Source organism: Urtica dioica, chromosome 7, assembly GCF_054948205.1.
Source record: "Urtica dioica subsp. dioica isolate 48M chromosome 7, U.dioica_male_clone48M_v1_H2, whole genome shotgun sequence".
Classification (NCBI taxonomy): Eukaryota; Viridiplantae; Streptophyta; class Magnoliopsida; order Rosales; family Urticaceae; genus Urtica; species Urtica dioica.
In genome coordinates this window covers 40195064-40220814 of record NC_142762.1, presented here as the reverse complement: position 1 = coordinate 40220814, position 25751 = coordinate 40195064, and the positions used below count along the sequence as shown (strand labels likewise).

The following is a 25751-nucleotide window of genomic DNA, read 5'->3' as shown; positions in this document are numbered from 1 at the left end:
TTAGCAGTTCAAGCGCAAGCGACACTAACACTATCGATTAAAATTACATGATATACTAAAAAAAAATTATTGTTAAGATAATATGAGGAAAAAAAAACACAAATATATCATAATTTACTCTTGAAGAGCTACGGATCAATTAGACCTCGCACCTCAACACATACCAAATTCCTTGGACTAACTTTATCTTTATCTTTTGTTTGAGATTAAGTTGCACGAGGTGTAAGTATAATTTAAAAAATCCTAAACAACTAAAATCTTAGAGCTATATGATTTTCACATATCATTAGAGATCAAGATAGTCTACCTTGATCCATGACGAGAGCGACGATAGCGGTGGCGAAATCACCGAAATTGATATTTCTTTATTGACCTCTTTAGACTCAACCTGCGCATTTGGCAACGGAACGACGGAAGGAAGAACTTCCAAGACTGGCTGAGTGTCTGACGGAGTTCTGTGTGGCACGAAAATGACGAAACGATTTCCGATGACAGGCAGAAGTGACGTTGGGTATCGACAGAAGATGATGGAAGGCGAGTCATTTTGCGCGGGTTTTTTTTTTTTAAATCTGGGCCGTTGGATTTGTCTGCCATTAATGACTGCTGAGAGCTTGGAACTTCTTATTTCTATGAAGATTTAATTCGTGCGACGGAAATTCCATCGTTAAGCCACATAAATTTTCCTCCCACTTCGACTCGGAAAGTCACGTTGTCGGACACGGAATCGATGGTACCCTCCGATAGCCAACTTGACTTTAGACTTGAGAGTTTTTTGTTGATGGCATAGAAAAATTACGTCATGGATTGAGGTGACCAATCTCTAGGGTTTCTCTTTATATAGACTCACCATCAAAATATATAGGGAAATTACATTTATTTTAATTAACCAATTTATTTTAATCAGATTATATACTAAGTCCACTAATTGATACTACTAGTACGTGAGCTTATATTTATATTTATCTACGCATCCAAATTCCAAATCGATTTCAAATAATCTTTCTTGACTCTTATCAAGTGAACTACTACCATAAAATATTATGATATATATATATACACACATTTATTTTTTGTGGGTGAATATTATAATACATACGTACATGTGAAGTATGCTAGGTGGTTAGAATAGGAGGAAGGTAATCGGACTTGGTTCCGAGTACTTTTCCCTTGGTGTCGGGGAAAAACTCGCCGGAGCCGGGCAAGGAAGTGACGATTCCGTCCCTGGTCACCTCCACAGGGTAGGGGAGAAGGTGGGGATCTCCGAAGGCGGCGTTGTATGGGTCCTGGCAGTAGAGGTTCCAGCAATCGTCCGTGACCTGCCTCACCTTACGGACGCAGTCCAGCGACTCGGGGTGGTTCACGAGGGGGTGCTGCTCCAACATGCCGAGGTGTTCGCACCAGAGGGACATCCGGAAGCCGTAGATGTGGCCCCTCGCCGCGGGCCCCGCCAAGTGGTTGGGCTGGAACGCTCCCATCGCGATCTCGGAGTCCCGCGCCCCGTCCATCGATCTCTGGTTGATGTTTGCCGATCCGATGATTATGTACTCGTCGTCCACTGCATAAAGTAATTGATAAATGCATAAATAAAATTGTTACCTCACCACATTTTCAAACAGTAACTGGGTTATGAACCGTTTATTAAGTGTTCTAGATTCGTTATTTAATTTCTCTTGTTGAATGTTTTGGTGAAAATCTCATGGGAATGATTAATCAAGTGAGAATACTATTAAATGGGAAAAGAAATATATTTGTCGGGGCAACCCTCCTCGAGAGGAGTGGGTCCCACATATGTGAGAGCGTTGACGCATCACCGCGTGCCAAATGGTGCCTATATGTACTAAGAAAATGGTCAAAATAGATCAAAGGTGATAATATTTTGGCCCTAGAGATCTCTAGGTGTATAGTCATATGAAAACTCAAATTTTAGCACATAGCTAACTTTTGGTAAATTTTAAGTAAATAGTCACGAAATTTTACTAACAAAGCCAAAAAGACATTAATAGTCATAAATATTTGTTAATAATTGTAAAAAACCATCATACTCCAACGGCATAAATGGAATGTTAAAAACATCCCAACAATACCACCTCACCATAATGACTATTTACTTAAAATTTACAAAAAGTTGAACTATTTAACAAATACAAAAATGAAGCTGAGTAACAATACAGAATTTCAAATACTGACTTGCAACGCCTGTTATTGAAAAAGGGGAAGATTAGTTGAAAGGAGGCCTGACCTATCATCATCTTGGAATGAACGTAAATCATGAAACGGGCGGCTTCTTGGGCGCGGCTGTAGTCGGTGTCGGGCTCGGGCCTCTCGGGCGGGTGGTAGCTCCCCCGCTCCTCGCGCTTTCCGAGGCAGAAGAAGGCGAGATAGTCCCTAGGATCGGCTTCCCTGCCCATCCCCGTCCTCCGCAGAGCGTCCGCGATATCAGAGTACATCATCTCCATGGTGCGACGCTGCCACTCGAGGATGGCCTGCACGGAGCCGCTCTCGGGGATACCCTCCGGCCACATCGGCACCACCACGTACGCCATGAACCTCTCCCCCGCCTCGATCTTGCTCACGATCTTCAGCGACACCTCCTTCGGCACCAAATGCAACGCTCCAATCTCCTCCGCCGCCTCGCCGCTCGCCGGCCTCCACCCGAACGAGCTCCCCAGAAAGTACTGGTTCTCGATGTATATAAAGTTCTTGGCTCGCCGGATCGCAAGGATGTACGCGTCCTGTATGCTCCGCTCGACCACGTTGTCCTTTCCCGTGACCAGCCCCATCGCCGCCGCCTCCTTCGGGTCCTCCGGGAACCCGGTGGCCGACCCTCCGTCGATCGACCGGAACACCTGGACGCTCCACCGGTCCGGGTCGCCGGAGTAGGACGCGGCGGCGGAGGCGGGGCTGACCAGGATCTGGTCCAGCCGGCTGAGCGGGAGGAGGAACTTGGCTCCGGCGCCGCCGACCTGGCGCTTCCACCTCTGCTCGAAGTTGTAGAGGACGTCCCACGCGGCGGGGCCCTCCACGCGGCAGTGCACGTCGTGCCACGGCTCGCGGGGCCCGCCCTTCCGCTCGGAGGCCCCTGGGAAGTTGGGCTGGTGGAAGTCCCCCCGGTGGGCCCCGCCCAGGGTGGAGAACAGCGGGTGGTCCTGCGTGTCGTAGCGCCCGTGGCACAGGTCGATCCCGCCGAGGAAGCTCACGACCCTGCGCTTCCTCGGCTGGCCGGCGGAGAGCTCCGGCGGGAGGTCGGCGTCCACGACGACGGTCTTCTGGTGGTGAGTGAACATGGCCGAGACTTGGAACCCCTGGACGAAGCTCTTCCCTCCGTCCGGGTTCCTCGGGCAGAGGAAGCACCGGACGTTGGTCCCGCGGAAGTACGCCTCGGTCTCCTCGTCATGGGTCGCCATGAGGCCGTCTTTCTTGAACTCGTCGAGCGAGGTGCGGTCGTCCCAGACGAGCACCAGCACCGCCACGCCCTCGTCGGCCTTGCGTTTCAGGAGCTCCCCGAGAGTGAGGCTGCTTCCGGGCTCCCTCGTCAGCTTTACCTCGGTGGAGACCGCCCAACCCGTTATGTAGACCATGTGGCGGGCGCCGGAGATCGCCGCGAGGATGTCCTCCCAGCACCGCCCCGGGCGGTACAATTTCCCGCCGGAGAGGACGATTTCCGGGTCAAACCCGTCGTGGACGTGGGCGTCCTGGTAGAGGGTGACCCTGCACCCCTGCCTCTGGTTGAAGAAGGCCCTCGGGACGCCCTGGAACTCGGGGCTCCCGATCCCGGACGACCAGTTCGGCTCCTCGGCTGCTCGGATGAAACGCAGCCTGACCTGGATGTTGGACCCGATAGGCTTACGGTCCTCATCCTCTACCGCAACGTCTCGGTAGACCTCGCCGCCGTTGACGATGTCGGAGACGGGGAGGTAGGCCCTGCCAATGAGCGTGGCTCCGACGAGCTCGTCGTTCTTGACGGTGAACACCACGTTCGAGGCCACGTGAGCGCAGTAGATGTAGAAGGACTCGTGCCACGTCGGGTTGTTTGGGTGTTTGCTGACCATCCTGGTTCTTGCCACTCTTGTCTTGTCTATATCAATTGTTGCGTACAGTTTGGTTCCGACAAGCTATAAATGAGAAACAGGTTATTTAGGCTCATTATACACAGTGACGGACTTGAATTGACTGGCTAGTGTAAATTACCTCGGGTCGACATAGTACGGTTCTCTTGACTTTTGATAGGAACCTTCTTGGAGACTATTGTGAGTCCCAAGTGGGCAATTCCAAAAATTAATTGAAAAGAAGGCACACATATATTTTAGTAGTTTCAATGCAATTGAATAAATATAAATTCAGAGAAAAAAAGAGCAGATTTATTCAAAGAGGAAGATCAAATTACCTTCCCCTGGAACATGTTGATTCCGCAGCCAGTTTGGAGCCTGTCAATCCCATATATGGTTGCGAAAAGTGTCCCGTGAAGCAAATGAGGCATTTTTCTGCTCCGTTTACTAAGCTATAATTCGAGGAAGGAATAAAAATAAACGCACTTTAATTCCGGTACAGAAATCAAAGGTATTTCTTCAAAAACCAAATCCCTTTTGCATAACATAAAAGCTGAATGGGTTTAATCGGACTACATTGGTACATTGTTGAACTTGAATCTACTTAACTGAAGATTTATTCTTGTTCAAAAGTGAAAATTCAGATTTTAGCTTCCCAAGATAAAGGATGTTGTTCGAAGATCAGATGAACCAAATGGTGTCGCCGCGGCTAGGATTTTCAACGAAAGATCTTTGACTAATCATGTTATTATAGACAGAGAATAGGTATTGGAAGAGGAAGAGTGTTGGTTTTTGGTTACGTAGAAAGCAAAGAAGGGAAAGGGATATGTCATAAGAGAATTCAAGCTAGAATCAATTCCCACCTTTCCTTCTAAGAAAAGCCCATCAAGCCCAAGCCAAATTTTCCCATTAATAATCTTATAATCTAAAATGGAACAGTATAACTCCGTACTTCTTTTAGATTCTTTAATAAAACCAGCCACATCATACCTTTTTGGAGAAAGGGCTTGACACTTTAGCAAAAGCGAAACTCACAAGTCTTTTGCTCATATATTAGATATTGAAACAAATTGAGATACTAAACTTTATGGACATGTTTAAAATGACAGAATATTATAAGAAATTTAGGTGTAGATTCAAATGGATATGCACTGACTTGAAGTAGAGATATAAGTCGAGTCGTTCTTCGTCGTCCATTGAGATCCAAATCAAACGAAACACATGCGATAAAGTATCTCTAACACCAACTGAATTTATCCCTGCAGTTGAATAAGAGATTAAAATTCGACATGCGACATGGCAAGAGTATACTTATAGAAGAGATGTTCAAACAAATTCGCCTTAAAAACAAAATGACAGGCGTAGTCTGGCAATATTATTCCTTTTACCAGAGCTATTTTCCATGACAAGTAAACAGGCGTGGGGTAGCAATATTTTGTTTATATTTTTAAATATTGAATAAATAAACGACACAATGCGGCTGATATCAGTGCATATCAAACTAACAGGAAAAAAAAAATTACATCACCGAAGCCTTTCTTTCTGATCAATTGTCTGCTTATATCGATTAGCAATCCTAATCAGAAACTTAAAAAATATTAAAAAAAATAAAAAAATAAAAATAAAAACTAGTGAATAGTGAGGCTATACACGAGGTAAAATGACATTGATTATGCAGAATTATGAGATCCTTCCCAGTCCTGTAGATAGAACTGAATCTGCTGAAACAATATTTTTTGGCAGGCATTGTACACAACGTTATTGCAGTTTAATCCCTCTCAATTAATCTGGCGACCTGAAATTCCTTTTAAAACAACTTAGAAGATATAAATCACTAGACTTGATGTGACACTTACAGCTTATAACATCAAATTCAGAGACATTGCACTGAATCGTTTGGCATGGTTAGAAAGCGAGACTGCGCGAGCATAGAACTGTATACATGACCTTTAAGAAAAGACAAATAAGAAGAAGATGAAGAAAAACATGCTTAGTTTAATGAATAGAAATGCAAGAATTTGAGAGACATCACCTCTTTCTTCTCTACTACAATTGATATAAAATCCAAATTGCAAATAAAAAGTCGGGAAGTAATTGTATTTGTTAACCCACATACACCTTTAGAAAGATTATGTGATTGATAGCAACAATATACTTAGAAACGTTTACTGCATTCATTATATTCTTATACCATTTAACCCGCATTATATCGCACCATTCTCCTGTGATTTGGGTTTTATGTCTTATCAACATTGGAACATATTCAAGCAAATAGCATCATGCTATCAGAGTTTTTCTGTATGTACCTCTAAATTTTTCATAGGGTAAACCGGTTCAAACTCTTAACCTGTAACAACCCGTAATTTTAAATTCAAACAAGAGCAGTTCTCAGAAGATAAGAAGTGTGCCGATCTTGCCAAGGCATTTTGCATCTGAATCACACCAAAGATTAAACCACGAAATCAATTAAATTCAAGCAAAATTTCTATGAGCCACTGCTGCATATGAACTTGGCATAGCTATCTTAAGAAGTAACAAGCAAAAATATCAGGATCGTGAAGTTCTTATGTGAACTTTTTAGATAATAGTAGTACCAGTATCTGCTCTAATACGAATTTAAGAAAGTGTACCTTATAAACTTCAGAAACATCCAAAATTTCCCGTTCATTATCAGAATAATTCGAAATTCACACTTTATAGAACACAAGTGCCATTTAGAAGAATTCCCACTAACAAGTTCGTAATTTATGGGTAATTTGTTTGCAAAGAATGATGATATGGTAAATATCCAGAAACCGAAAAGGTAGAGACAATGCAAAAAGTTTGGGTACATGAAACCAATTCCCATCTCTGTAGCCGTAATGAAATTACAAACGTAAAGGAAAACCTAGCTCCAACCAAAAACTCGATGATACCTAAAAAAAACAGAAAGGCGTAGAGGACAAGAAACCATCTAAATTCAATCTCTATGAAGACAAATAAAAAACGTAGAAGGTGAGTGAATTGAAAGGAAGGAATTTACAGTGACTCCATGTTAGCGAGTGTTTTCTTGATCGATAATTTCGCGTTCGCCTTCGTTTAGTTTGTGCTACATCAATTGCGATCTTCCTTCGTTGATTCATTTCTTTCGTCCCTGCAAAACGCTTTGGACGTTTATTCGCGCGCTCAGACATGGAAAACAATCGGGCTGGTTGAGATTCGGACAATAGCCCCTTTTGTTTTTATTTTCTTCAAATAGAGCCCTTTTTTAATTAACACTCTCTATTGGGTTTTCGAACTTTTTCTGGAAAATTTAAAAATAAATAAATTATTGCAAGTAATCAATTATTTAATTTTTTTTAAATAATCAAAATTTTATTTTATTAAAAAAATAATCAATTAGACAAAAATAAATTAAATTAATTAAAACAATTAATTTAATTTAATTCTTTCTGATGGGCTATTTTTTTAAGAGAAAATATCAACGTTATCTCATGTGTTTAATCGAAATGCGATATTTATTCACTCAATTTTAAAAAAAATTAGACATCTTCATTCAATTTAATATAAATGAAAAATATCTCCCATAAAAATATGTTATATTGCAAATACAATAATTTTCTTTTATTTTTACAAAAATAAAATTTGAACTCCCCAAAATACTCTTAATAAAATAAATATTTATTTATTATTATATAAATAAAAAATCAATACCTCTCTTTAAACAAAAACCCTTAATTTTTGTGAAATTTGTTGTAACTAGCAAAGTTTGCTATTCTTATTGGGACAATAGGTTAAGTTTCATTTTATTAAGCAAATAGCTCATATTTTCGACTCAGACCATATTAATGCCCTTGCTTCCTTCACGAATCAGTTAATTAATTAACGTACTGGAGTGAGTTAGGTTAATTAATTAACTGATTCGTAAAGGATTTGAAATTCACAAAAAATTTACAAAAATCAGAACTTAAGTCAATTGATATTCAAAACATTCAATTAATTAATATAATTACTAATTCAATCATTTAGTAAATTAACTTTACTCACAAAAAATCAAAACCTAAGCTAATATTCAACCAATAAGTTAATTATTTAACCTAACTCACTCCATTACGTTAATTAAATTAACTGATTCGCGAATTTACAGTGAATCAACACAATTGGCGAATCCTCTTCTTCTTCTCCACCTCCAGCGAACCCGAGCCACAATTTAAAACAGAAAACCCTAGAAAACCTCTAATCATCGTCGGAAACTCTGTCGGAGGCTCGATCGCTGCGTGAAACGCGAGGCAGTGGAGGCGGAAAATCTACCGGCATCGTCGTTTGAGTCGGTGGAGGCAGTGAGTCGACCATCACTGTCGTTTGCGGCGGTAGAGGCGACGAAATCTTCCGAGTCGCATTCGACGTGGCCGGCGCCTCCAGCGGAGCCTCCAAAGGCTGCAGAGACATGTCGTTCGCCGGCGGTGTGGCGGCGGAGGCGACAAAATCTTCTGAGTCACGTTCGACGTGGCCGGCACTTCCGGAGGTTGCGGAGATGTGTCGTTCGCCGGCGGAGAGATAGTTGAAGAAGTAGACGACATCGTGAGAGAGAGAGAGAGAGAGAGAGAGAGAAGTTGGGTTGGGTGAGTGAGATTTCAAGGGTAATTTAAGTAGTGTACAAAATATGGGCTATTAACTTAATTAAATGAAACTTTGGCTATTCTCTTAATATTAGTAGGTTGATTGGGGTAGTTAGCAAAATAGCCCTTAATTTTTTATAAAAAAATATTCTGATTCTGATTTAATTTTTTTATATGAAAAAATATAAAACTAAAGAGTTTTTTCGTTAAGAGCATTTTGGGAAGTTTAAATTTTAATTTTTTTTTTAAATAAACGAAAAGGCTGATATTTGAGATATTATTTATGTTTAAGGGAGGTATGTGTCATTTATATTAAACAGAATTGAGATATATGATATTTCTAAAAACATAAGAGATGAATCTCGCATTTTAATTAAACACATGGGATAATGTTGATATTTTCTCTTTTCTTAATAAAATAAAACTTTGATTTTTTTTTTTTTTTAAATGAGCTATTGAGGTACTACGCCCCAAAAAAATTAAGTGTTTTAAAGTATAATATTTTTAAATTATATACCATGTTAAATAGGGCTCAAAACTAAAATCAATAATTTTAAAAAATCATAAACATCAACAAAAAAAATATTTACAATTTAAAATATAATAATAAAATATTTAGACATTACTCTGGCCATAAATTTAAAAAACACATATCACACAAATTTCACAAACAACCACATGCTTTATGGACCAAGCCTGCTTGATTGTACTATACTACCAAATTTTTCATTCTTATTCCAAAAATATCTAGTTAGCTAGTTTAATTCTAAGAATACTCATTTGTAATGCGTATTTTCAGTTTTGCCCTCTCTATATTTCAAATTTTTCTATTTTTTTAAGAGTATTTGCAGTTGGTGGGGATTAAACCAAAAACCTCTGCTTTTGAGGTAGTGTAGAATTACCACTAGATTAAACTAGTTACCACTTTTTAATTTTATAAATGAATTTAAAATTCAAAAGCTAAAAAAAATTAACTTACCAATCTTCCATATCGTTTAGAAGAAAAAAAATATAATTTATATTTCCAATATTTATTACTTTCACTTATGAAATTATTTACAACTATCGAAGAAGAAGAGATTGAATATAATAAACTACAATCGAATAAAAATGTGTCAACTAAATCAGATTTTTTCCTTGTTAAACATTGTTGTTCGATTATATTTATATTAGTTTTAAAATATTAAAATAGAACCATTAACATATGTATTCATGTTTTGATAGTGACCATCAAAATTTATGGAATCTTTATATTTTTGCTCTTTTTTCACAGAATATATATTCATGTTTGAAAGATCAAAATCAACAAACTTAATTACCCATAGATCTTCATGTTTAAATTTGATTTTGGGGTCTTCTGTACTAGAGAGAATGAGATATAGAGGAAGAATGAGAAGGGAGATGAGCAAAGGCGGAGACAGCTTAGACTCAGGGTGGATGCCCTCTCCCCCTCCCCCTAAAGTTTTAAAATTAAATTTTTATCCCTAAATTTTTTTTACCCCAATATTTTATATTTTTAGCCAAAAAGTATATAATAATTTTATATATTTGCCTGAATTTTCTTTTCTTACATACCGTTTATAAATTTACAAAATTTACCATAAAATTTTACATTTTTAGCCAAAACTTGTATAATTTTGAAAAATTTATTGTAACCATCCAATTCTCAAGTTTCTTTTAAGATTTTAGTCAAAGTTTTATTTTATTAAGAAAATTTCCCATTAAACAGAAGTTAATTAATTAACTAAACGAGTAAATTTAATTTACTTAAGTCTGATAGGCTATTTTTCGAAGTAAATTAAATTAATTAAATCAGTTAATTAATTAACTTCGTTCAGATGGACTTTTTTTTTATAAAATGAAACTTTGACTATTTTTCAAATTTAGGGTGAATTATTAGATTAATGACCTAATTGCCCTTATAATTTTTTCATATTTACCTCTCCTAAATAAATATTTTTTCTTACACGCCTGTTAGAGAATTTAGAAAAGCCTGCTACAAGTTCTAGCTCTGCCATCGGAGATGAGAAAGGAAAAAATAAATCATTAAGAGAGTGGGCGTATTTATGAATATTTTAATCAAAACACAATTTATTACACTTATTGATACGTATATAGCAAACGAAATCACCCTTCGAAAATGAATATAACCAGTGTCTTTAAAGTTACCATAATTTTGATTGTAATTTTGTCATATTCGCACAGTAGACAGGAGAGTATTGTAACATGTACGTATGCATGTAATAAATATTGTAATGAACTTTATAACGTACGTATATTGCTTCTCCATAAAATATTATTGGGCACGACAACATCGTACGTACAACTCGCACGTTCAACATTTAAGACTACCAAAACAATAAATCATTTATAACACGGGACACTAAACATAAATGCAAACACTAAACATTGAGAGCTCTCTCTCTCTCTCTCCCACTCTCTCCATCTCTCTCTCTAGACCACTCTGATCCTATAATAAATAAAAATGGTAGAATCAAAGAAGTTCAGAGGAGTAAGGCAGCGACAGTGGGGCTCCTGGGTGTCAGAAATTCGCCACCCATTACTGTGAGTCACGCTCACACACAGCTCTCCTAATTTATTAATAATTAATATCATATATATATATATATATATATATTAATTATATAGGAAGAGAAGAGTGTGGCTGGGGACATTTGAGACGGCGGAGGCTGCGGCGAGGGCGTACGACCAAGCGGCCATTGTGATGAACGGTCAGAGCGCCAAGACCAATTTCCCGATTCATAATAATAATAATAATAATGTTAATATTAAATCGGCGATGTCGGAGATGCTGAGCGTGAAGCTGAGGAGGCGGTGCGCGCCGTCGCTGACGTGTCTGCGACTGGACAACGACAGCTCGCGAATCGGCGTCTGGCAGAAACGCGCTGGCCCACGCGCTCTCTCCCACTGGCTCATGCGCATCGACCTCTCTGTATCTGCTGCTCCCCGGCCCACTGCGGCTCATCTGCAACCCTCGTCAGCACCGCGCGATCATTATCCGACGGCTAAGATCGACGACGACGAGGACAGAATCGCAATGCAGATGATCGAGGAATTGCTCACCTGGAACTCTAGTCTCTAGCTAGCTAGGGGTAATATTCGCGTGTGTTTACACTTTACAGTATATATTGTATACCCGTTTCCTAATTACAAATGTAATTTTTTTTTTTATCAACAAATAAATCTAATTTGTTCGTAATGATAACTTGCTATTTATATATATATATATATATATATATATATATATAGAGCTTGAATTCAACAGCCATCGATGACCGATTGAGATCTGAAGAAGCTATTGCAATGTTATAATTTTTGTGACACCATAAATTTATTGGACTATCGATCAGAAACTGGGATAAATAATAACCACGCTAAAATATTTATAAGTTTAAAGTATACCATGATGTTTGATGATGCATCTCATGAATAGAGATTAATATTCTACATCTGTTTTTTTTTTTTTTTTTTGTCTCATTTTAGCTGTGAGGCTAGGAATCCCGAACTAACAAAGTTCTATATAGTCATGTCTTTTATACCAATTAATTTTGAGATAAAACTCCTCACTCTACATGTTCTTCTTTTTAATTGTTGTAAAGCAACCGTGATTTTGATTTAATCTACATATTATATGCATGATTTAGTTTCCTAATTTGGAAAGAGAGATAGTATTGATACAGTAATTAACTTGCGTTGCGTTTTAGCGTCAATTGGCAGTTTTTTTTTGGGCCGGCTAAACAAGTAGCCAAAACAACACCCCTATTTTAAAATTATAGCCCAACTATTAACATATTTAGGAAAATAGTCAATTTATCATGACAATATTTCAATATTCCAATAATACCCTTAGGTTAATATTATTAACTATTATAGTAAATAATATCATCCATAACAAAAAAAAAAATTAGCAAATCTTATTTGTTGTAACAAGAATAACTGTAAATTTTTTTTACCGTAACAAGAACAAGAGTAAATCTTATTTACCATAACAAGAAAACAATAAATCTTATTTACGGTAACAAGAACAACAATAAATCTTATTTACCGTAACAAGAACAACAATAAATCTTATTTACCATAACAAGAACAAACGTAAATCTTATTTACCGTAACAAGAACACTAATAAATCTTATTTACCGTAACAAGAACAAAAATAAATCTTATTTACCATAACAAGAACAATAGTAAATCTTATTTATCGTAACAAGAACAATAGTAAACACGATTAACCATAATATTTTCTAGTTAATCTAACAGAAAACATATCAGAGATGAGGACTAGTTAATCTAACAGTAAAAGAATACGCTACTAGAATAGACGAATCTAATAACCTCTTCTTTTTTCTTTTTGTTTCTTACATCCAAAATCCTTTATTGTGAATTCCTGTTTTTCACAACAATATCCTTTCTTTATAGCCTTCCTGACTTTCTTCTTTTCCGTTATTTCTTTACAGGTCCTGAGAAGTTTTCCTCTTATCGCTCTAATGGCTCCTCCAATTGTTTGGGGATAGGTCGAATTTGGGAAACTTGCCTTTAGGTCTATTCCAAAACCGTGTGGCATCTTATCAAATATAAGATCTTTATACCTGGGTTGTAGCGTTCGATCGCTTACTTTGTAGTAGTTCTTCAGGTATTCGCATATAAATGCTTCTAGCTCACAGAGGTTACAGAGCCTCATGTTGTCTAGTCTGAAGATTGCTTCCTGCTGTTCGATGCTATTTGTTTCCTCGAGAAAAGCATTATGATCTTTTCCTAGGAATTTTTGGTATCAGAGCCATGGAAACAGAATTACTAAACATAACCAAGAATAGTGATAATCAATTCACAGAGGAAATTGATAATCAGAACGAATACTCTTTAAGTATGGTCTTCACTGAAGATAAATTTAAAGAGATAATCAAACATAAGTTCGAGAAGAAAGAACTTACTTTTCAACCAGGAGTTTTCACGAAATTAAGTAAAACTCTACACTTAAGACAAAGACACGTTTATTATAACATCATCACGAAAGAATACGCTACTAGAATAGACGAATCTAATAGCATGAGATTAATCACCAAGAAGGAGATTAATGACGTTTTCAATCAGATTGATAAAAAGAAAAGAAATAGTATAAAATTCCTACATGTAGGAGGAATAGAAATTCTCATAGAAGCCCTTTTTAGAGAAGGCTTAGACACACCCATAGGAGTGACTGTCAGAGATGGGAGAATCAGAAACTATGACGAAAGTATACTAGGAAAAATATCGGGAAACCTATGCTACAAGAAAATAGGGTTCACGGTATATCCAGGATATTCCATAGCTATTACAGACAGAAACATACAGGATGTTTTAATCCTAGATTACAACTTCCAAAAGAAAAACCTTATGAAAGAAGGCAATGCACCCATAACCATAAAATACGTCATGGGCATAACACTTAGCAACCAATCAGGTCTAGACATTAAGAAAGATCATGACCATTTAGAAATAAACGACATCTTTAGGGATATCACAGAAAAAACCCTACCTAATAGAACCTTCATAGAAGAGGAACAAATAAGAGAAACCAATAGGGAGCTCTTAGAGGAACTTAGACAAAGAAACACTAGACGGCCAACACTAGAAAGAGCCAGTTCTAGCAGACAAATTAGGTATAATCCTAGAGATCGTGCACTAGAAAGCCAACCAGCTAGATTCTCTACCTCAACACCTGAAAATCACATAGAAAGAAACATAGAAATAGAACCCTTTAGGACAGAAGACCTTAGGAGAAATATAGAAAGGATAAAAAAAAACGTAGAGGTTATTAGATCCTCAATAGGGTTAGAATAGTAATGGAGGAAACAAATAGCATCGAACAGCAGGAAGCAATAGTATGCACAACATCACGAACCCTATTGAGGATCTAATAACCTTTAGGTCCACAATCTAGGAAAAGATCATAATGCTTTTCTCGAGGAAACAAATAGCATCGAACAGCAGGAAGCAATCTTCAGACTAGACAACATGAGGCTCTGTAACCTCTGTGAGCTAGAAGCATTTATATGCGAATACCTGAAGAACTACTACAAAGTAAGCGATCGAACGCTACAACCCAGGTATAAAGATCTTATATTTGATAAGATGCCACACGGTTTTGGAATAGACCTAAAGGCAAGTTTCCCAAATTCGACCTATCCCCAAACAATTGGAGGAGCCATTAGAGCGATAAGAGGAAAACTTCTCATGACCTGTAAAGAAATAACGGAAAAGAAGAAAGTCAGGAAGGCTATAAAGAAAGGATATTGTTGTGAAAAACAGGAATTCACAATAAAGGATTTTGGATGTAAGAAACAAAAAGAAAAAAGAAGAGAATCATCCAAGAACCACTACTACAGAAAACCTTACAACAAATACAGAAACAAGAAGTACCGGAGTTTCAAGAAATACTCCACAGAAAGATACAAAAAGGATTTCAACAATTCGTATAGAAAACCCCAATTCAGGAAGAAATTCTTTAGGAGAAGGCCTGAATGGAAGAAAAAAACCCCATGCCCGAAAGGAAAAGGGAAAGGACTGCAAATGTTGGCTCTGTAATGAGCAAGGACATTACGCAAATGAATGCCCGGTAAGAGCAACCCGGCACGACAATCAAAACTGGAAGAATAGGGTAAAATATCTAGAAGACTTAAAAATGCTAGACATATACCCTATAGAAGATAATATAATAGAGGATAAAGAAGAAATTCTCTACATAGATTATTCCGAGTCAGAAGAAGAAACTACAGAGGAAGAAATTAGAATCAGTCAGGAATCCACAGAATCCTCTTCACAAGAAAGCGAAGAAGATGAATAGAATCCATAGTATGCACAACATCACGAACCCAAACTCAATCTACATACCAGTAGGATTGAAACACAAAGGACACAAGAAATTTCATGTGCATGCCCTGATAGATACAGGAGCATCTTTATGCATAGCATCAAAGCACATATTTCCGGAATCAGCCTGGCAAGACACTAAGAAGACTTTAGTGGCAAAAATTGCCAATGGAGAAAGCATAGCGATCACAAAATGTATTGTAAACCAAACGGTTGAAATACAGGGAATGGAATTCACGATTGATACGATATATCAATTTGAATCAGGATTGGATTTTATAGTAGGAAACAACTTCCTATTAAAACACCAACCTACCATTCAGACGAATGATCATTTTATCTTGACAAAAGACAAGTCAAGGATATGCATACCTAAAGTCAGAGAAGCTAAGAAAATCGGACGACAAGATTTTCTTAAAGACTACAGGAAAAACAAGAATGTAAAAACTGAAAACATTGCCGTTTTAGAAGAAAACGACAACGACAACAGTTTTTGGGACGCATTTGATGAAGAATGTCATTTGTTCCTTAACAAATGCCAAGAAGAAAATGAGATTGAGGAGCTATTCGAGAAACTTTGTTCGGAAAACCCTCAAGATCAATCAATCAAACGAAAGAGATTTCAAGCCAAGATTGAGCTAAAGGAAGAAGATGACACGATTGACCAACCACCAAGGCGAGTCAACCAGGAAGATACAGAAATCTTCAAAAAAGAAATTGACAAACTTTTATCCCAAGGATTGATAGAAGTATCAAAAGGACGACATAGTTCACCAGCCTTTTACGTCGCAAAAAAGGATACGACAGACAAAAGACTGGTCATAGACTATAGAGAAGTTAACGAAAAAACCAAAATGGACGCTTACAAGATCCCGCATAAGGAAGATCTACTAAGCTACATTGGAGGCAAACAACATTTCTCATCAATCGACTGCAAGTCAGGATTCTGGCAAATACAACTGCACCCCGATTCAAGAGAAGTCACAGCATTCAGCTGCCCACAAGGATTATTCCAATGGAATGTATTACCATTTGGATTAAAGCAAGCACCAGGTATTTTCCAAAGGTTCATGGACGAAACCTTTAAACCTTACACCCAATTCTGTTGCGTGTATATAGACGATGTGTTAATCTATTCTGATACATTAGAACAACACTACAAAGACGTAAAATTCGTTTTACACCTTTGTGAAAAAGATGGAATTATCCTTAGTAAGAAAAAATCAGTTTTCATCAAACAGGAAATTGATTACTTAGGACTAACCATCAAACAGGGAAATTACACCTTACAACCACACATTCTTACAAAGATATCTGAATTTCCAAGTAAGATTAGTGATAAAAAACAATTACAAAGATTTTTAGGAATTCTTACTTATGCTGAGGGATATATTAAGAATCTTTCAGAAATAAGAAAACCTTTACAAACAATGTTGAAAGAAGACTACAAATGGAATTGGAAAGAATCCGATACCAGGTATATTGACGGAGTCAAAATAAAGATTCTGAAAAATATACCAAATCTACACTTCCCAAAACCCAATGACATTATGATCATTGAGACAGATGCTTCGGACCAATACTGGGCCGGATGTCTAAAAGCTTACACAGGAGAAAAAACTTTTGAAGAATTAAAAAGTTCAAAGGGAAAAATACACAAAGAAGAACAGTTGTGCAAATACACAAGTGGATCCTTCTCTGGAGCCACCTTGAATTATCATTCGAATGAAAAAGAATTATTAGCCATTTTAAAGACGGTTAAAAAATTCGAAATACACATAATTCAAAAACCTTTCTTAATAAGGACAGATAATAACAACCTAACTTATTTTAAGAAAATGAAGTTTGACAAAAGATCTGCAAGATCCAGGTCCAGATGGATACGATGGCAACTCGAACTAGCCGAGTATCAATACGAAATTAACCACATTGCAGGTACTGACAATTCTCTACCGGATTGTCTAACACGCGAGTGGAAACCAGGGGACTAGGTTTATAATAACCAACAATGTCCAAATAATTATGGGTATTAATAAACCCAAATATACATATAAAAAGAGATCGTATACGATTCACCGAGAAAACGGTATAAAACAGGACAAGGATAAGTCTATAAAAACCCTCGATACAAATGAAAATTGGTCGAGAATCATCTCACGCTATGATGAGAAGGAGATTAACACAGGTACAATTGCTAAACGCAGGAAACAGACAATGAACATGGACGAACTTAAACAAAAGTTGGAACGAGCTATAGAAGAATATGAAGAATTCATGATAGACGCAAACAGCAAAAGACAAGCGTTGATCCAGAAGGTTCATCGCCTAGAAAGAAAGGTGGGGATTACCCCAACAGTTTTCAGGATGTTTGAAATTCCCCAGGAAGGAGGAGGAAAATCAAGCACTACCTCAAACACAAAACAAACCACCTCAGACCAGAAAAAGCCAGTAGACCAGAAAGAGCCTACTCCAACACCCGTCAAACCTATGACACTACTTACCCCAAACGATTTCCAGAAACAGGTAAACCAAGTTAGGAAGATTACCAGTCTCTCGAAGATCATAGAAGAAGAACGAGACTACAAACAGGCACTAGAAAAGCCTAAACCCAAGGAAGAACCAAGCCTTAGACCAAGACTAAGCCTTAGGCCAGGAAACCGAAACAAACAACTCATTGATCTTCACAGGATGAACCTAGAAGAAAAAAGAGAACCAAAAATCCAAATAGCCAAACCAACAATCCACAGCTTCTTCGAAGACGCCAACAGCATCCGGAAGCTAACGAACGGAGAAACAGCAACGGTCCAAACAACAGACGGAGCTGACATATCCAGACTTAAGACCCGTGTAGGAGTCGACCCGACTATAGTCCGAAGATTCTTTGACATCGGTCTTATCACGATGATTCAGGTTTCGGAGAACGCAAAGGAAATACAACTTCTACCGGAGGGCATAATCAGAAATGTCCAGAAGTTTCTCAGAGTCACACGAAGAAAGGAATGCGTACTGGACATCATGTCTACCATCGCAGACTGGAACAATCAAGACAATGAATACATCGAACCAGTATTCTACGTCAAAATTCGACCATCAGCGGCCCTCGCCGCCTCAAACGAACCAAAAGGAGATCTCAAACCAGAATCGGTGACTGAACTCAGAGCCTCAGCCGCCATCAACATTCTCAGAGCAATCTCCAGGATCAACCTCGACACAAAGCTCAGAGCCGAGTTGGTATCAGAAAACATTCTGATGACCATAGGAAGCAAAGAGAAGATAGAGGAAACATCCATTGAACAGATATCCGAATTTCAAGACCTCATACTCAGCAACAACCAGAGAATGGGAGGAACTTTCACACGCGCCTTACTATGTGTAAAGTTGAACGACATGGACGACATGAACAGTCCGCCCATGGACCACCGGTGCCTCTACTGCATCAGGGTACACGAATCGACGTCAACAACGTCAGCTAGTGACGAAGAAGAAACGTCATCACCAACCCCACCAGTCGGTGAAAAGAAGAACGACAAAGGAAAAGATAAGGTATGAAATCTTATCCTCAACGTGGACCACACCACGATAAAAAGCATCCGCATAAGATGTAAAACTAAATGTAAATTATTGTAAGGGCCCACGCCCATTTATTTTTGTCGGCCACTTTGTTTAGGCCTTTCACCTTTTACCTTTTACTTTCTCGAAGAGCCAAGTATGGCCTTTACTTTTCCGAAGGGACACTTGACCCTTCAATTATTTGATTCCAATCCCTCGCCTATAAAAGCGAGTTCATTTCTCAGAGTTAGGCACCGCTCTCTTGAACAAGCCAACTCAAGAAAAATAATCCCTGTAATATTCTCTTAAGAAATAAAGATATAAGTTCTAGCATTTAGCCACCCAGATCCTTGAGATCACACCGAAATATACTCGAATCATACAAATCAATCAACCCAGGAGGAAGTAAAATTATGGAGGATACCAGGAAAGTACAGAAGCATAAAGTACCAGAGGGGAAGAAGCTTCGAACTACATACCGTAAGTATCTTGAATCTTTACTTCTAGAATATATTGATAGAAAACATGTATGAAGAAATAATGATAGTCGTACAAAAAATATGTGAAATAGATTTTGAATCAAACATGAACACCAACAGGATGTTCAAATCTGAATTACACTTAGTTAAACAACCCCTAATAAGTAACTTAAGGGAACTTATTAAGACATACAAAATAACAGGAGTTATTAGAGAAAAAGAAGAAGAAAACTTAGCATGGAAATTATACTTAATAACCAAAATGATGAAAGTTTTGGAAACAATTAAGGAAAATAATTTAAAACAAAACTGAACTATTTTCAAAAATATATAAGAGGATACCTTCGAGAATTAGACTTCTAGTTTCTTAACTACGAAGATTGTCTCAGGTATATAATACGAACCTCATAATGGAAACAGTTTTTGACAAACTAAACGATGTTGATTTCGAGGACAACCTTGAAATAAACGAAGAATTTGAACAGGTTTTAAGAAGAGGAATTGAAACCATAAAAATTAAACAAGAAAATTTTGAGAACGAAGTCCGACACATTTGGACAAAAGAAGAACTAAAATATCAAAACATGTTAACAGAGAGGAAAATTGAATTTTTCAGAAAAATGATACAAAACATCTTACAGATAAGAAAAGAAATTATCAAAGAAAAAGACGACACTATCTTCAAACGAAAATAATCCGCCGAACCCGAATTTTTGGTATCAGAGCCATGGAAACAGAATTACTAAACATAACCAAGAATAGTGATAATCAATTCACAGAGGAAATTGATAATCAGAACGAATACTCTTTAAGTATGGTCTTCACTGAAGATAAATTTAAAGAGATAATCAAACATAAGTTCGAGAAGAAAGAACTTACTTTTCAACCAGGAGTTTTCACGAAATTAAGTAAAACTCTACACTTAAGACAAAGACACGTTTATTATAACATCATCACGAAAGAATACGCTACTAGAATAGACGAATCTAATAACCTCTACGTTTTTTTTTATCCTTTCTATATTTCTCCTAAGGTCTTCTGTCCTAAAGGGTTCTATTTCTATGTTTCTTTCTATGTGATTTTCAGGTGTTGAGGTAGAGAATCTAGCTGGTTGGCTTTCTAGTGCACGATCTCTAGGATTATACCTAATTTGTCTGCTAGAACTGGCTCTTTCTAGTGTTGGCCGTCTAGTGTTTCTTTGTCTAAGTTCCTCTAAGAGCTCCCTATTGGTTTCTCTTATTTGTTCCTCTTCTATGAAGGTTCTATTAGGTAGGGTTTTTTCTGTGATATCCCTAAAGATGTCGTTTATTTCTAAATGGTCATGATCTTTCTTAATGTCTAGACCTGATTGGTTGCTAAGTGTTATGCCCATGACGTATTTTATGGTTATGGGTGCATTGCCTTCTTTCATAAGGTTTTTCTTTTGGAAGTTGTAATCTAGGATTAAAACATCCTGTATGTTTCTGTCTGTAATAGCTATGGAATATCCTGGATATACCGTGAACCCTATTTTCTTGTAGCATAGGTTTCCCGATATTTTTCCTAGTATACTTTCGTCATAGTTTCTGATTCTCCCATCTCTGACAGTCACTCCTATGGGTGTGTCTAAGCCTTCTCTAAAAAGGGCTTCTATGAGAATTTCTATTCCTCCTACATGTAGGAATTTTATACTATTTCTTTTCTTTTTATCAATCTGATTGAAAACGTCATTAATCTCCTTCTTGGTGATTAATCTCATGCTATTTGTATTTTCTTGATCCACAATTCTCTACCTCAACACCTGAAAATCACATAGAAAGAAACATAGAAATAGAACCCTTTAGGACAGAAGACCTTAGGAGAAATATAGAAAGGATAAACAAAAACGTAGAGGTTATTAGATCCTCAATAGGGTTCGTGATGTTGTGCATACTATGGATTCTATTCATCTTCTTCGCTTTCTTGTGAAGAGGATTCTGTGGATTCCTGACTGATTCTAATTTCTTCCTCTGTAGTTTCTTCTTCTGACTCGGAATAATCTATGTAGAGAATTTCTTCTTTATCCTCTATTATATTATCTTCTATAGGGTATATGTCTAGCATTCTTAAGTCTTCTAGATATTTTACCCTATTCTTCCAGTTTTGATTGTCGTGCCGGGTTGCTCTTACCGGGCATTCATTTGCGTAATGTCCTTGCTCATTACAGAGCCAACATTTGCAGTCCTTTCCCTTTCCTTTCGGGCATGGGGGTTTTTTCTTCCATTCAGGCCTTCTCCTAAAGAATTTCTTCCTGAATTGGGGTTTTCTATACGAATTGTTGAAATCCTTTTTGTATCTTTCTGTGGAGTATTTCTTGAAACTCCGGTACTTCTTGTTTCTGTATTTGTTGTAAGGTTTTCTGTAGTAGTGGTTCTTGGATGATTCTCTTCTTTTTTCTTTTTGTTTCTTACATCCAAAATCCTTTATTGTGAATTCCTGTTTTTCACAACAATATCCTTTCTTTATAGCCTTCCTGACATGCATGATTTAGTTTCCTAATTTGGAAAGAGAGATAGTATTGATACAGTAATTAACTTGCGTTGCGTTTTAGCGTCAATTGGCAGTTTTTTTTTGGGCCGGCTAAACAAGTAGCCAAAACAACACCCCTATTTTAAAATTATAGCCCAACTATTAACATATTTAGGAAAATAGTCAATTTATCATGACAATATTTCAATATTCCAATAATACCCTTAGGTTAATATTATTAACTATTATAGTAAATAATATCATCCATAACAAAAAAAAATTAGCAAATCTTATTTGTTGTAACAAGAATAACTGTAAATTTTTTTTACCGTAACAAGAACAAGAGTAAATCTTATTTACCATAACAAGAAAACAATAAATCTTATTTACGGTAACAAGAACAACAATAAATCTTATTTACCGTAACAAGAACAACAATAAATCTTATTTACCATAACAAGAACAAACGTAAATCTTATTTACCGTAACAAGAACACTAATAAATCTTATTTACCGTAACAAGAACAAAAATAAATCTTATTTACCATAACAAGAACAATAGTAAATCTTATTTATCGTAACAAGAACAATAGTAAACACGATTAACCATAATATTTTCTAGTTAATCTAACAGAAAACATATCAGAGATGAGGACTAGTTAATCTAACAGTAAATACGATTTACTAATTATTTCGGTGAGCAATCGAGGACAGTAAATCATAATTACAGATTATTAGTAAATATAAAGTTTTTTTTAGATTAATTTGTAACATTTAAGGGAAAGTACGATATACATGGGTACCAAAATTGAACAAATTTTTTATGATTTAATTGATAATAATTATTACCAACTTCCAAGAAGTTCCTCAAAGAAAAAAAAAAGTTCCAAACCGAAAGTATTAAAAAAAATTGAAAAGAGAAAAGAAGAAATATATTATGTTGAATTGACGGAGCAGAGTCTGAGCCTCTGAAGAAGCTGGTTTATCATCTTCATCGCTCAATTCTCTGAACATTTTGTTGAAAATCATCACAAAAACAAAATCGAACTTTAATAACCAAGAAAACTGAGGGATCCTCGTGATCTTGACAAGGTCGATCCTAGTCCCGTCGTCGCCGTCGAAGAATCTCCTTCGACCACTCTGGACACGGAATCCTCCGACCCAGTCGATGAGAGCCTCTTCTCCGACCACACGATCGTCATTGCCGAACCCAGCCCCACCGCGTATTCCAGGCAGATTTGACACAAGAAGAAGAGAGCTTTGTTGAGGATCGGTTATGGCCGTAACTCATCCTCCGTCGCCGCCGACGAGGACGACGACGATGATCGACCTTGTAGCGGTGAAATCGACGGCGATCGGCAAGAGGAGGAGGTAATTTCAACGATTTTTGGCGCCACCGATGAAGGTGCCGACGGGATCGACGGTGAAAATCGGGCTCCGAGCGGTGAAATTGACGGCGATAGTGGTGGAGATGAGGAAGAGGGAGGGTTGGGGAGGATTAGGGCGCGGATCACGGCGGAAATGGAGTCGGCGAGGAGATCGGCGGCGGAGGTGTCGGAGGCGAGGAAGGCGGCGATTTTGGAGCGGAGGAGAGCTTCAGATAGGCTCAAGGAGTTTTGACGAGGGTTGTGAGGGCATTTTGGGTAACCGAATTTTATGTTGGCTATTGTTTTAAATAAATGAATAGATTGGCTATAATTTTAAATCCCTCTCCCTAACTAGGCTAGTTACTAATAAATCTCTTTTTTTTTTGGCCTTGCTTGGTTATATCTGCACTAAATGAGAGACGGATGTTTTACCTAATTGCAACGTTGATAAGTCTTTTTCAGATCTCAAATAAATAATATATCCATACAAATTTAATTTGATATTTTCAGTGAGGTAGTGAAGTGACGACATATATCCTGATCACTAACTAGCATGCACATTTTTAGAAAAATTATATGGACTAAGCCACTTGAAATGTGAAAATTGCAATCTAACCAATGTTTCAGTTAAGTCTCAAACATAGTCACAATTCATAATGTGGTTTTTATTAGTCGTTTAACAATTTACATGTTTATCTTTTGTTTAAAAGTCGGCTGAATATCTCAACTATTTATTTTGGTTTATTTTCGTTTATTTATTACACATAATTAAAAATTAACGAAAATTTATTGACGATTCACAAGTTACTTATTTTAATCAATATTTAGTTTGTTTTTTTTTATATTATATTCATTAATGATTTTCCTTTTAAATATTCAAATTTGAATCCAAGCGTGTATTAAGTCTGATAATGTTGTTGATTTTCTTATCAGTAAGACTCAAACGTTGGCTACTGTTTTATTTTCACTCATTTAAACCACACAATGGTATATTCGATATTTCATAGTCGTAAATTTCAGTAAACGATTAGATTACAAAATTTACCAAACATGTGCTAGATCTTAAATACCAAGTTTCAAAAAGGCTACGTTGCAAGTTTGCCCTTTTAGTTAGTTTTGTAAGCATAGAATGCAATCAGGTTAGATATTATTGAATGTATTCCAGGTAGATGTTTCATGTTTGTATCTACATACTCTACTAGACTATTACTAAACATAGATATGTTAAATGATTTTTGGTTTACCATCTAATTATACTGTCGGTGGGATTAGACTCAAAATATTGATTTTATTTTTTATGAGGAAAAAAATATCTATATAAAGATTTTTTTTCTTCTACTTCTTTATATGTCGTCTTTTTGTCAAAGTTATAGCAGGTTCTCTCAGCGTATATATACACATAATTATAAGTTATAATGCATTATTCACAAAATACAATAAACTTAAGGTTTTCATGATGTCATTTCCATGAATAAGATAACTCGATAGATAAGTTTGGTTTTCATTTCTTTTGGAAAATATTAATAGCTCAAGCGAGTTCAATTATGTTTAGTGGAAAGTGGACAGCCATATATAAGTCACGTATCCAACCTTTACAATATTAATATGTGTATCAATTAATTAAGGGGAAATGGTGGCAATAATACTCAATGTTTGATCAAAATACTACTTATATAATCAAAGTTCTTTTTCTTTGACAAAAATACCACATGTTACCTTATAGTGGGTTCGTTACTACTTGGACCGTTAACTTCAAACAAAAATATTAACGGCAAAGTATTTACGTGTAACTAAATTTGAAACTTTGAGTATTTTTGTCCAAGGAAAAAAAATGAGTATATAAGTAATGTTTTATCTAAACTTTGAGTATTTTTGCCACCATTTCCCCATTAATTAATAAGACAAACTCATTACGACATACGTGCAAGTTACGATGTACATACATTTTACAAAAAATTGGTTACGTAAGCCACATTTACTATAGGAATTGTAAATTAGCCAACCTTTGGTAAATAATTTGTAAATAGCCAACTTGCATACGTGGCAGCCAATTAACTACCTAAAATATATGTTTGGTTGTGTTAAATAAGGCTTTTATTAATTTGTTAATAAGTTTACTTGGTTATTTACAAGAAATTAACCAAAGGTGGGCTATATACTTCGTGTACTTTTAATTAATCTGATCAAACAAAAAAATCTTGCATGTACTTTTCTTAAAACAACGAATATAAATTTGATAAATACAATATATACGTATAACCATTTGATCTAAAATAAAAAAAATATTTAGAGAAATTTCGAGCTTGTACGTAATTATTTTTTCCAGAATTACGAATATATTATAATGGCAATCAATT

General features: G+C 36.8%; 2 protein-coding genes and 1 long non-coding RNA gene across 5 annotated transcripts; 1 reads left to right on the top strand and 2 right to left on the bottom strand.

Moving 5' to 3' along the window:
• Positions 1 to 945: 945 nt before the first annotated feature.
• On the bottom strand, positions 946 to 5636 carry LOC149391563 (phospholipase D alpha 1-like). Of its 3 annotated transcripts, none has more exons than XM_089619391.1 (5): positions 5203 to 5636; positions 4385 to 4498; positions 4189 to 4242; positions 2240 to 4112; positions 946 to 1555 (listed from the first exon to the last, which is right to left on the bottom strand). In XM_089619391.1, exons 2-5 carry the CDS (start codon positions 4475 to 4477, stop codon positions 1113 to 1115), a joined length of 2463 nt encoding a protein of 820 aa, XP_089475517.1. In that variant the 5' UTR covers positions 4478 to 4498; positions 5203 to 5636; the 3' UTR covers positions 946 to 1112. The 3 variants fall into 3 exon arrangements, with proteins under 3 accessions (XP_089475517.1, XP_089475518.1, XP_089475516.1); XM_089619392.1 differs by lacking the exon at positions 5203 to 5636 and adding an exon at positions 4656 to 5185; XM_089619390.1 differs by lacking the exon at positions 5203 to 5636 and having other exon boundaries at positions 4385 to 5185.
• A 58-nt stretch (positions 5637 to 5694) lies between these two features.
• Positions 5695 to 7272, bottom strand: LOC149391562 (uncharacterized). Its single transcript, XR_016300303.1, has 3 exons — positions 7069 to 7272; positions 6353 to 6393; positions 5695 to 5993 (listed from the first exon to the last, which is right to left on the bottom strand). It is a non-coding gene; the product is annotated as an uncharacterized LOC149391562 (long non-coding RNA).
• A 3769-nt stretch (positions 7273 to 11041) lies between these two features.
• On the top strand, positions 11042 to 11838 carry LOC149391561 (ethylene-responsive transcription factor SHINE 2-like). The gene is made up of 2 exons (XM_089620312.1): positions 11042 to 11209; positions 11294 to 11838. Exons 1-2 carry the CDS (start codon positions 11130 to 11132, stop codon positions 11745 to 11747), a joined length of 534 nt encoding a protein of 177 aa, XP_089476438.1. The 5' UTR covers positions 11042 to 11129; the 3' UTR covers positions 11748 to 11838.
• Positions 11839 to 25751: the final 13913 nt, after the last annotated feature.

Bases quoted from the DNA above. Each gene is read 5' to 3' on its own strand.
- LOC149391563 (XM_089619391.1), bottom strand. From the start codon at position 4,477: ATGCCTCATTTGCTTCACGGGACACTTTTCGCAACCATATATGGGATT. The intron at 4,243-4,384 runs GTAATTTGATCT...GACTCACAATAG, and splicing joins TCAACATGTTCCAGGGGAAG to TCTCCAAGAAGGTTCCTATC. The intron at 4,113-4,188 runs GTAATTTACACT...TCTCATTTATAG, and splicing joins CCGTACTATGTCGACCCGAG to CTTGTCGGAACCAAACTGTA.
- LOC149391561 (XM_089620312.1), top strand. From the start codon at position 11,130: ATGGTAGAATCAAAGAAGTTCAGAGGAGTAAGGCAGCGACAGTGGGGC. The intron at 11,210-11,293 runs GTGAGTCACGCT...TTAATTATATAG, and splicing joins GAAATTCGCCACCCATTACT to GAAGAGAAGAGTGTGGCTGG.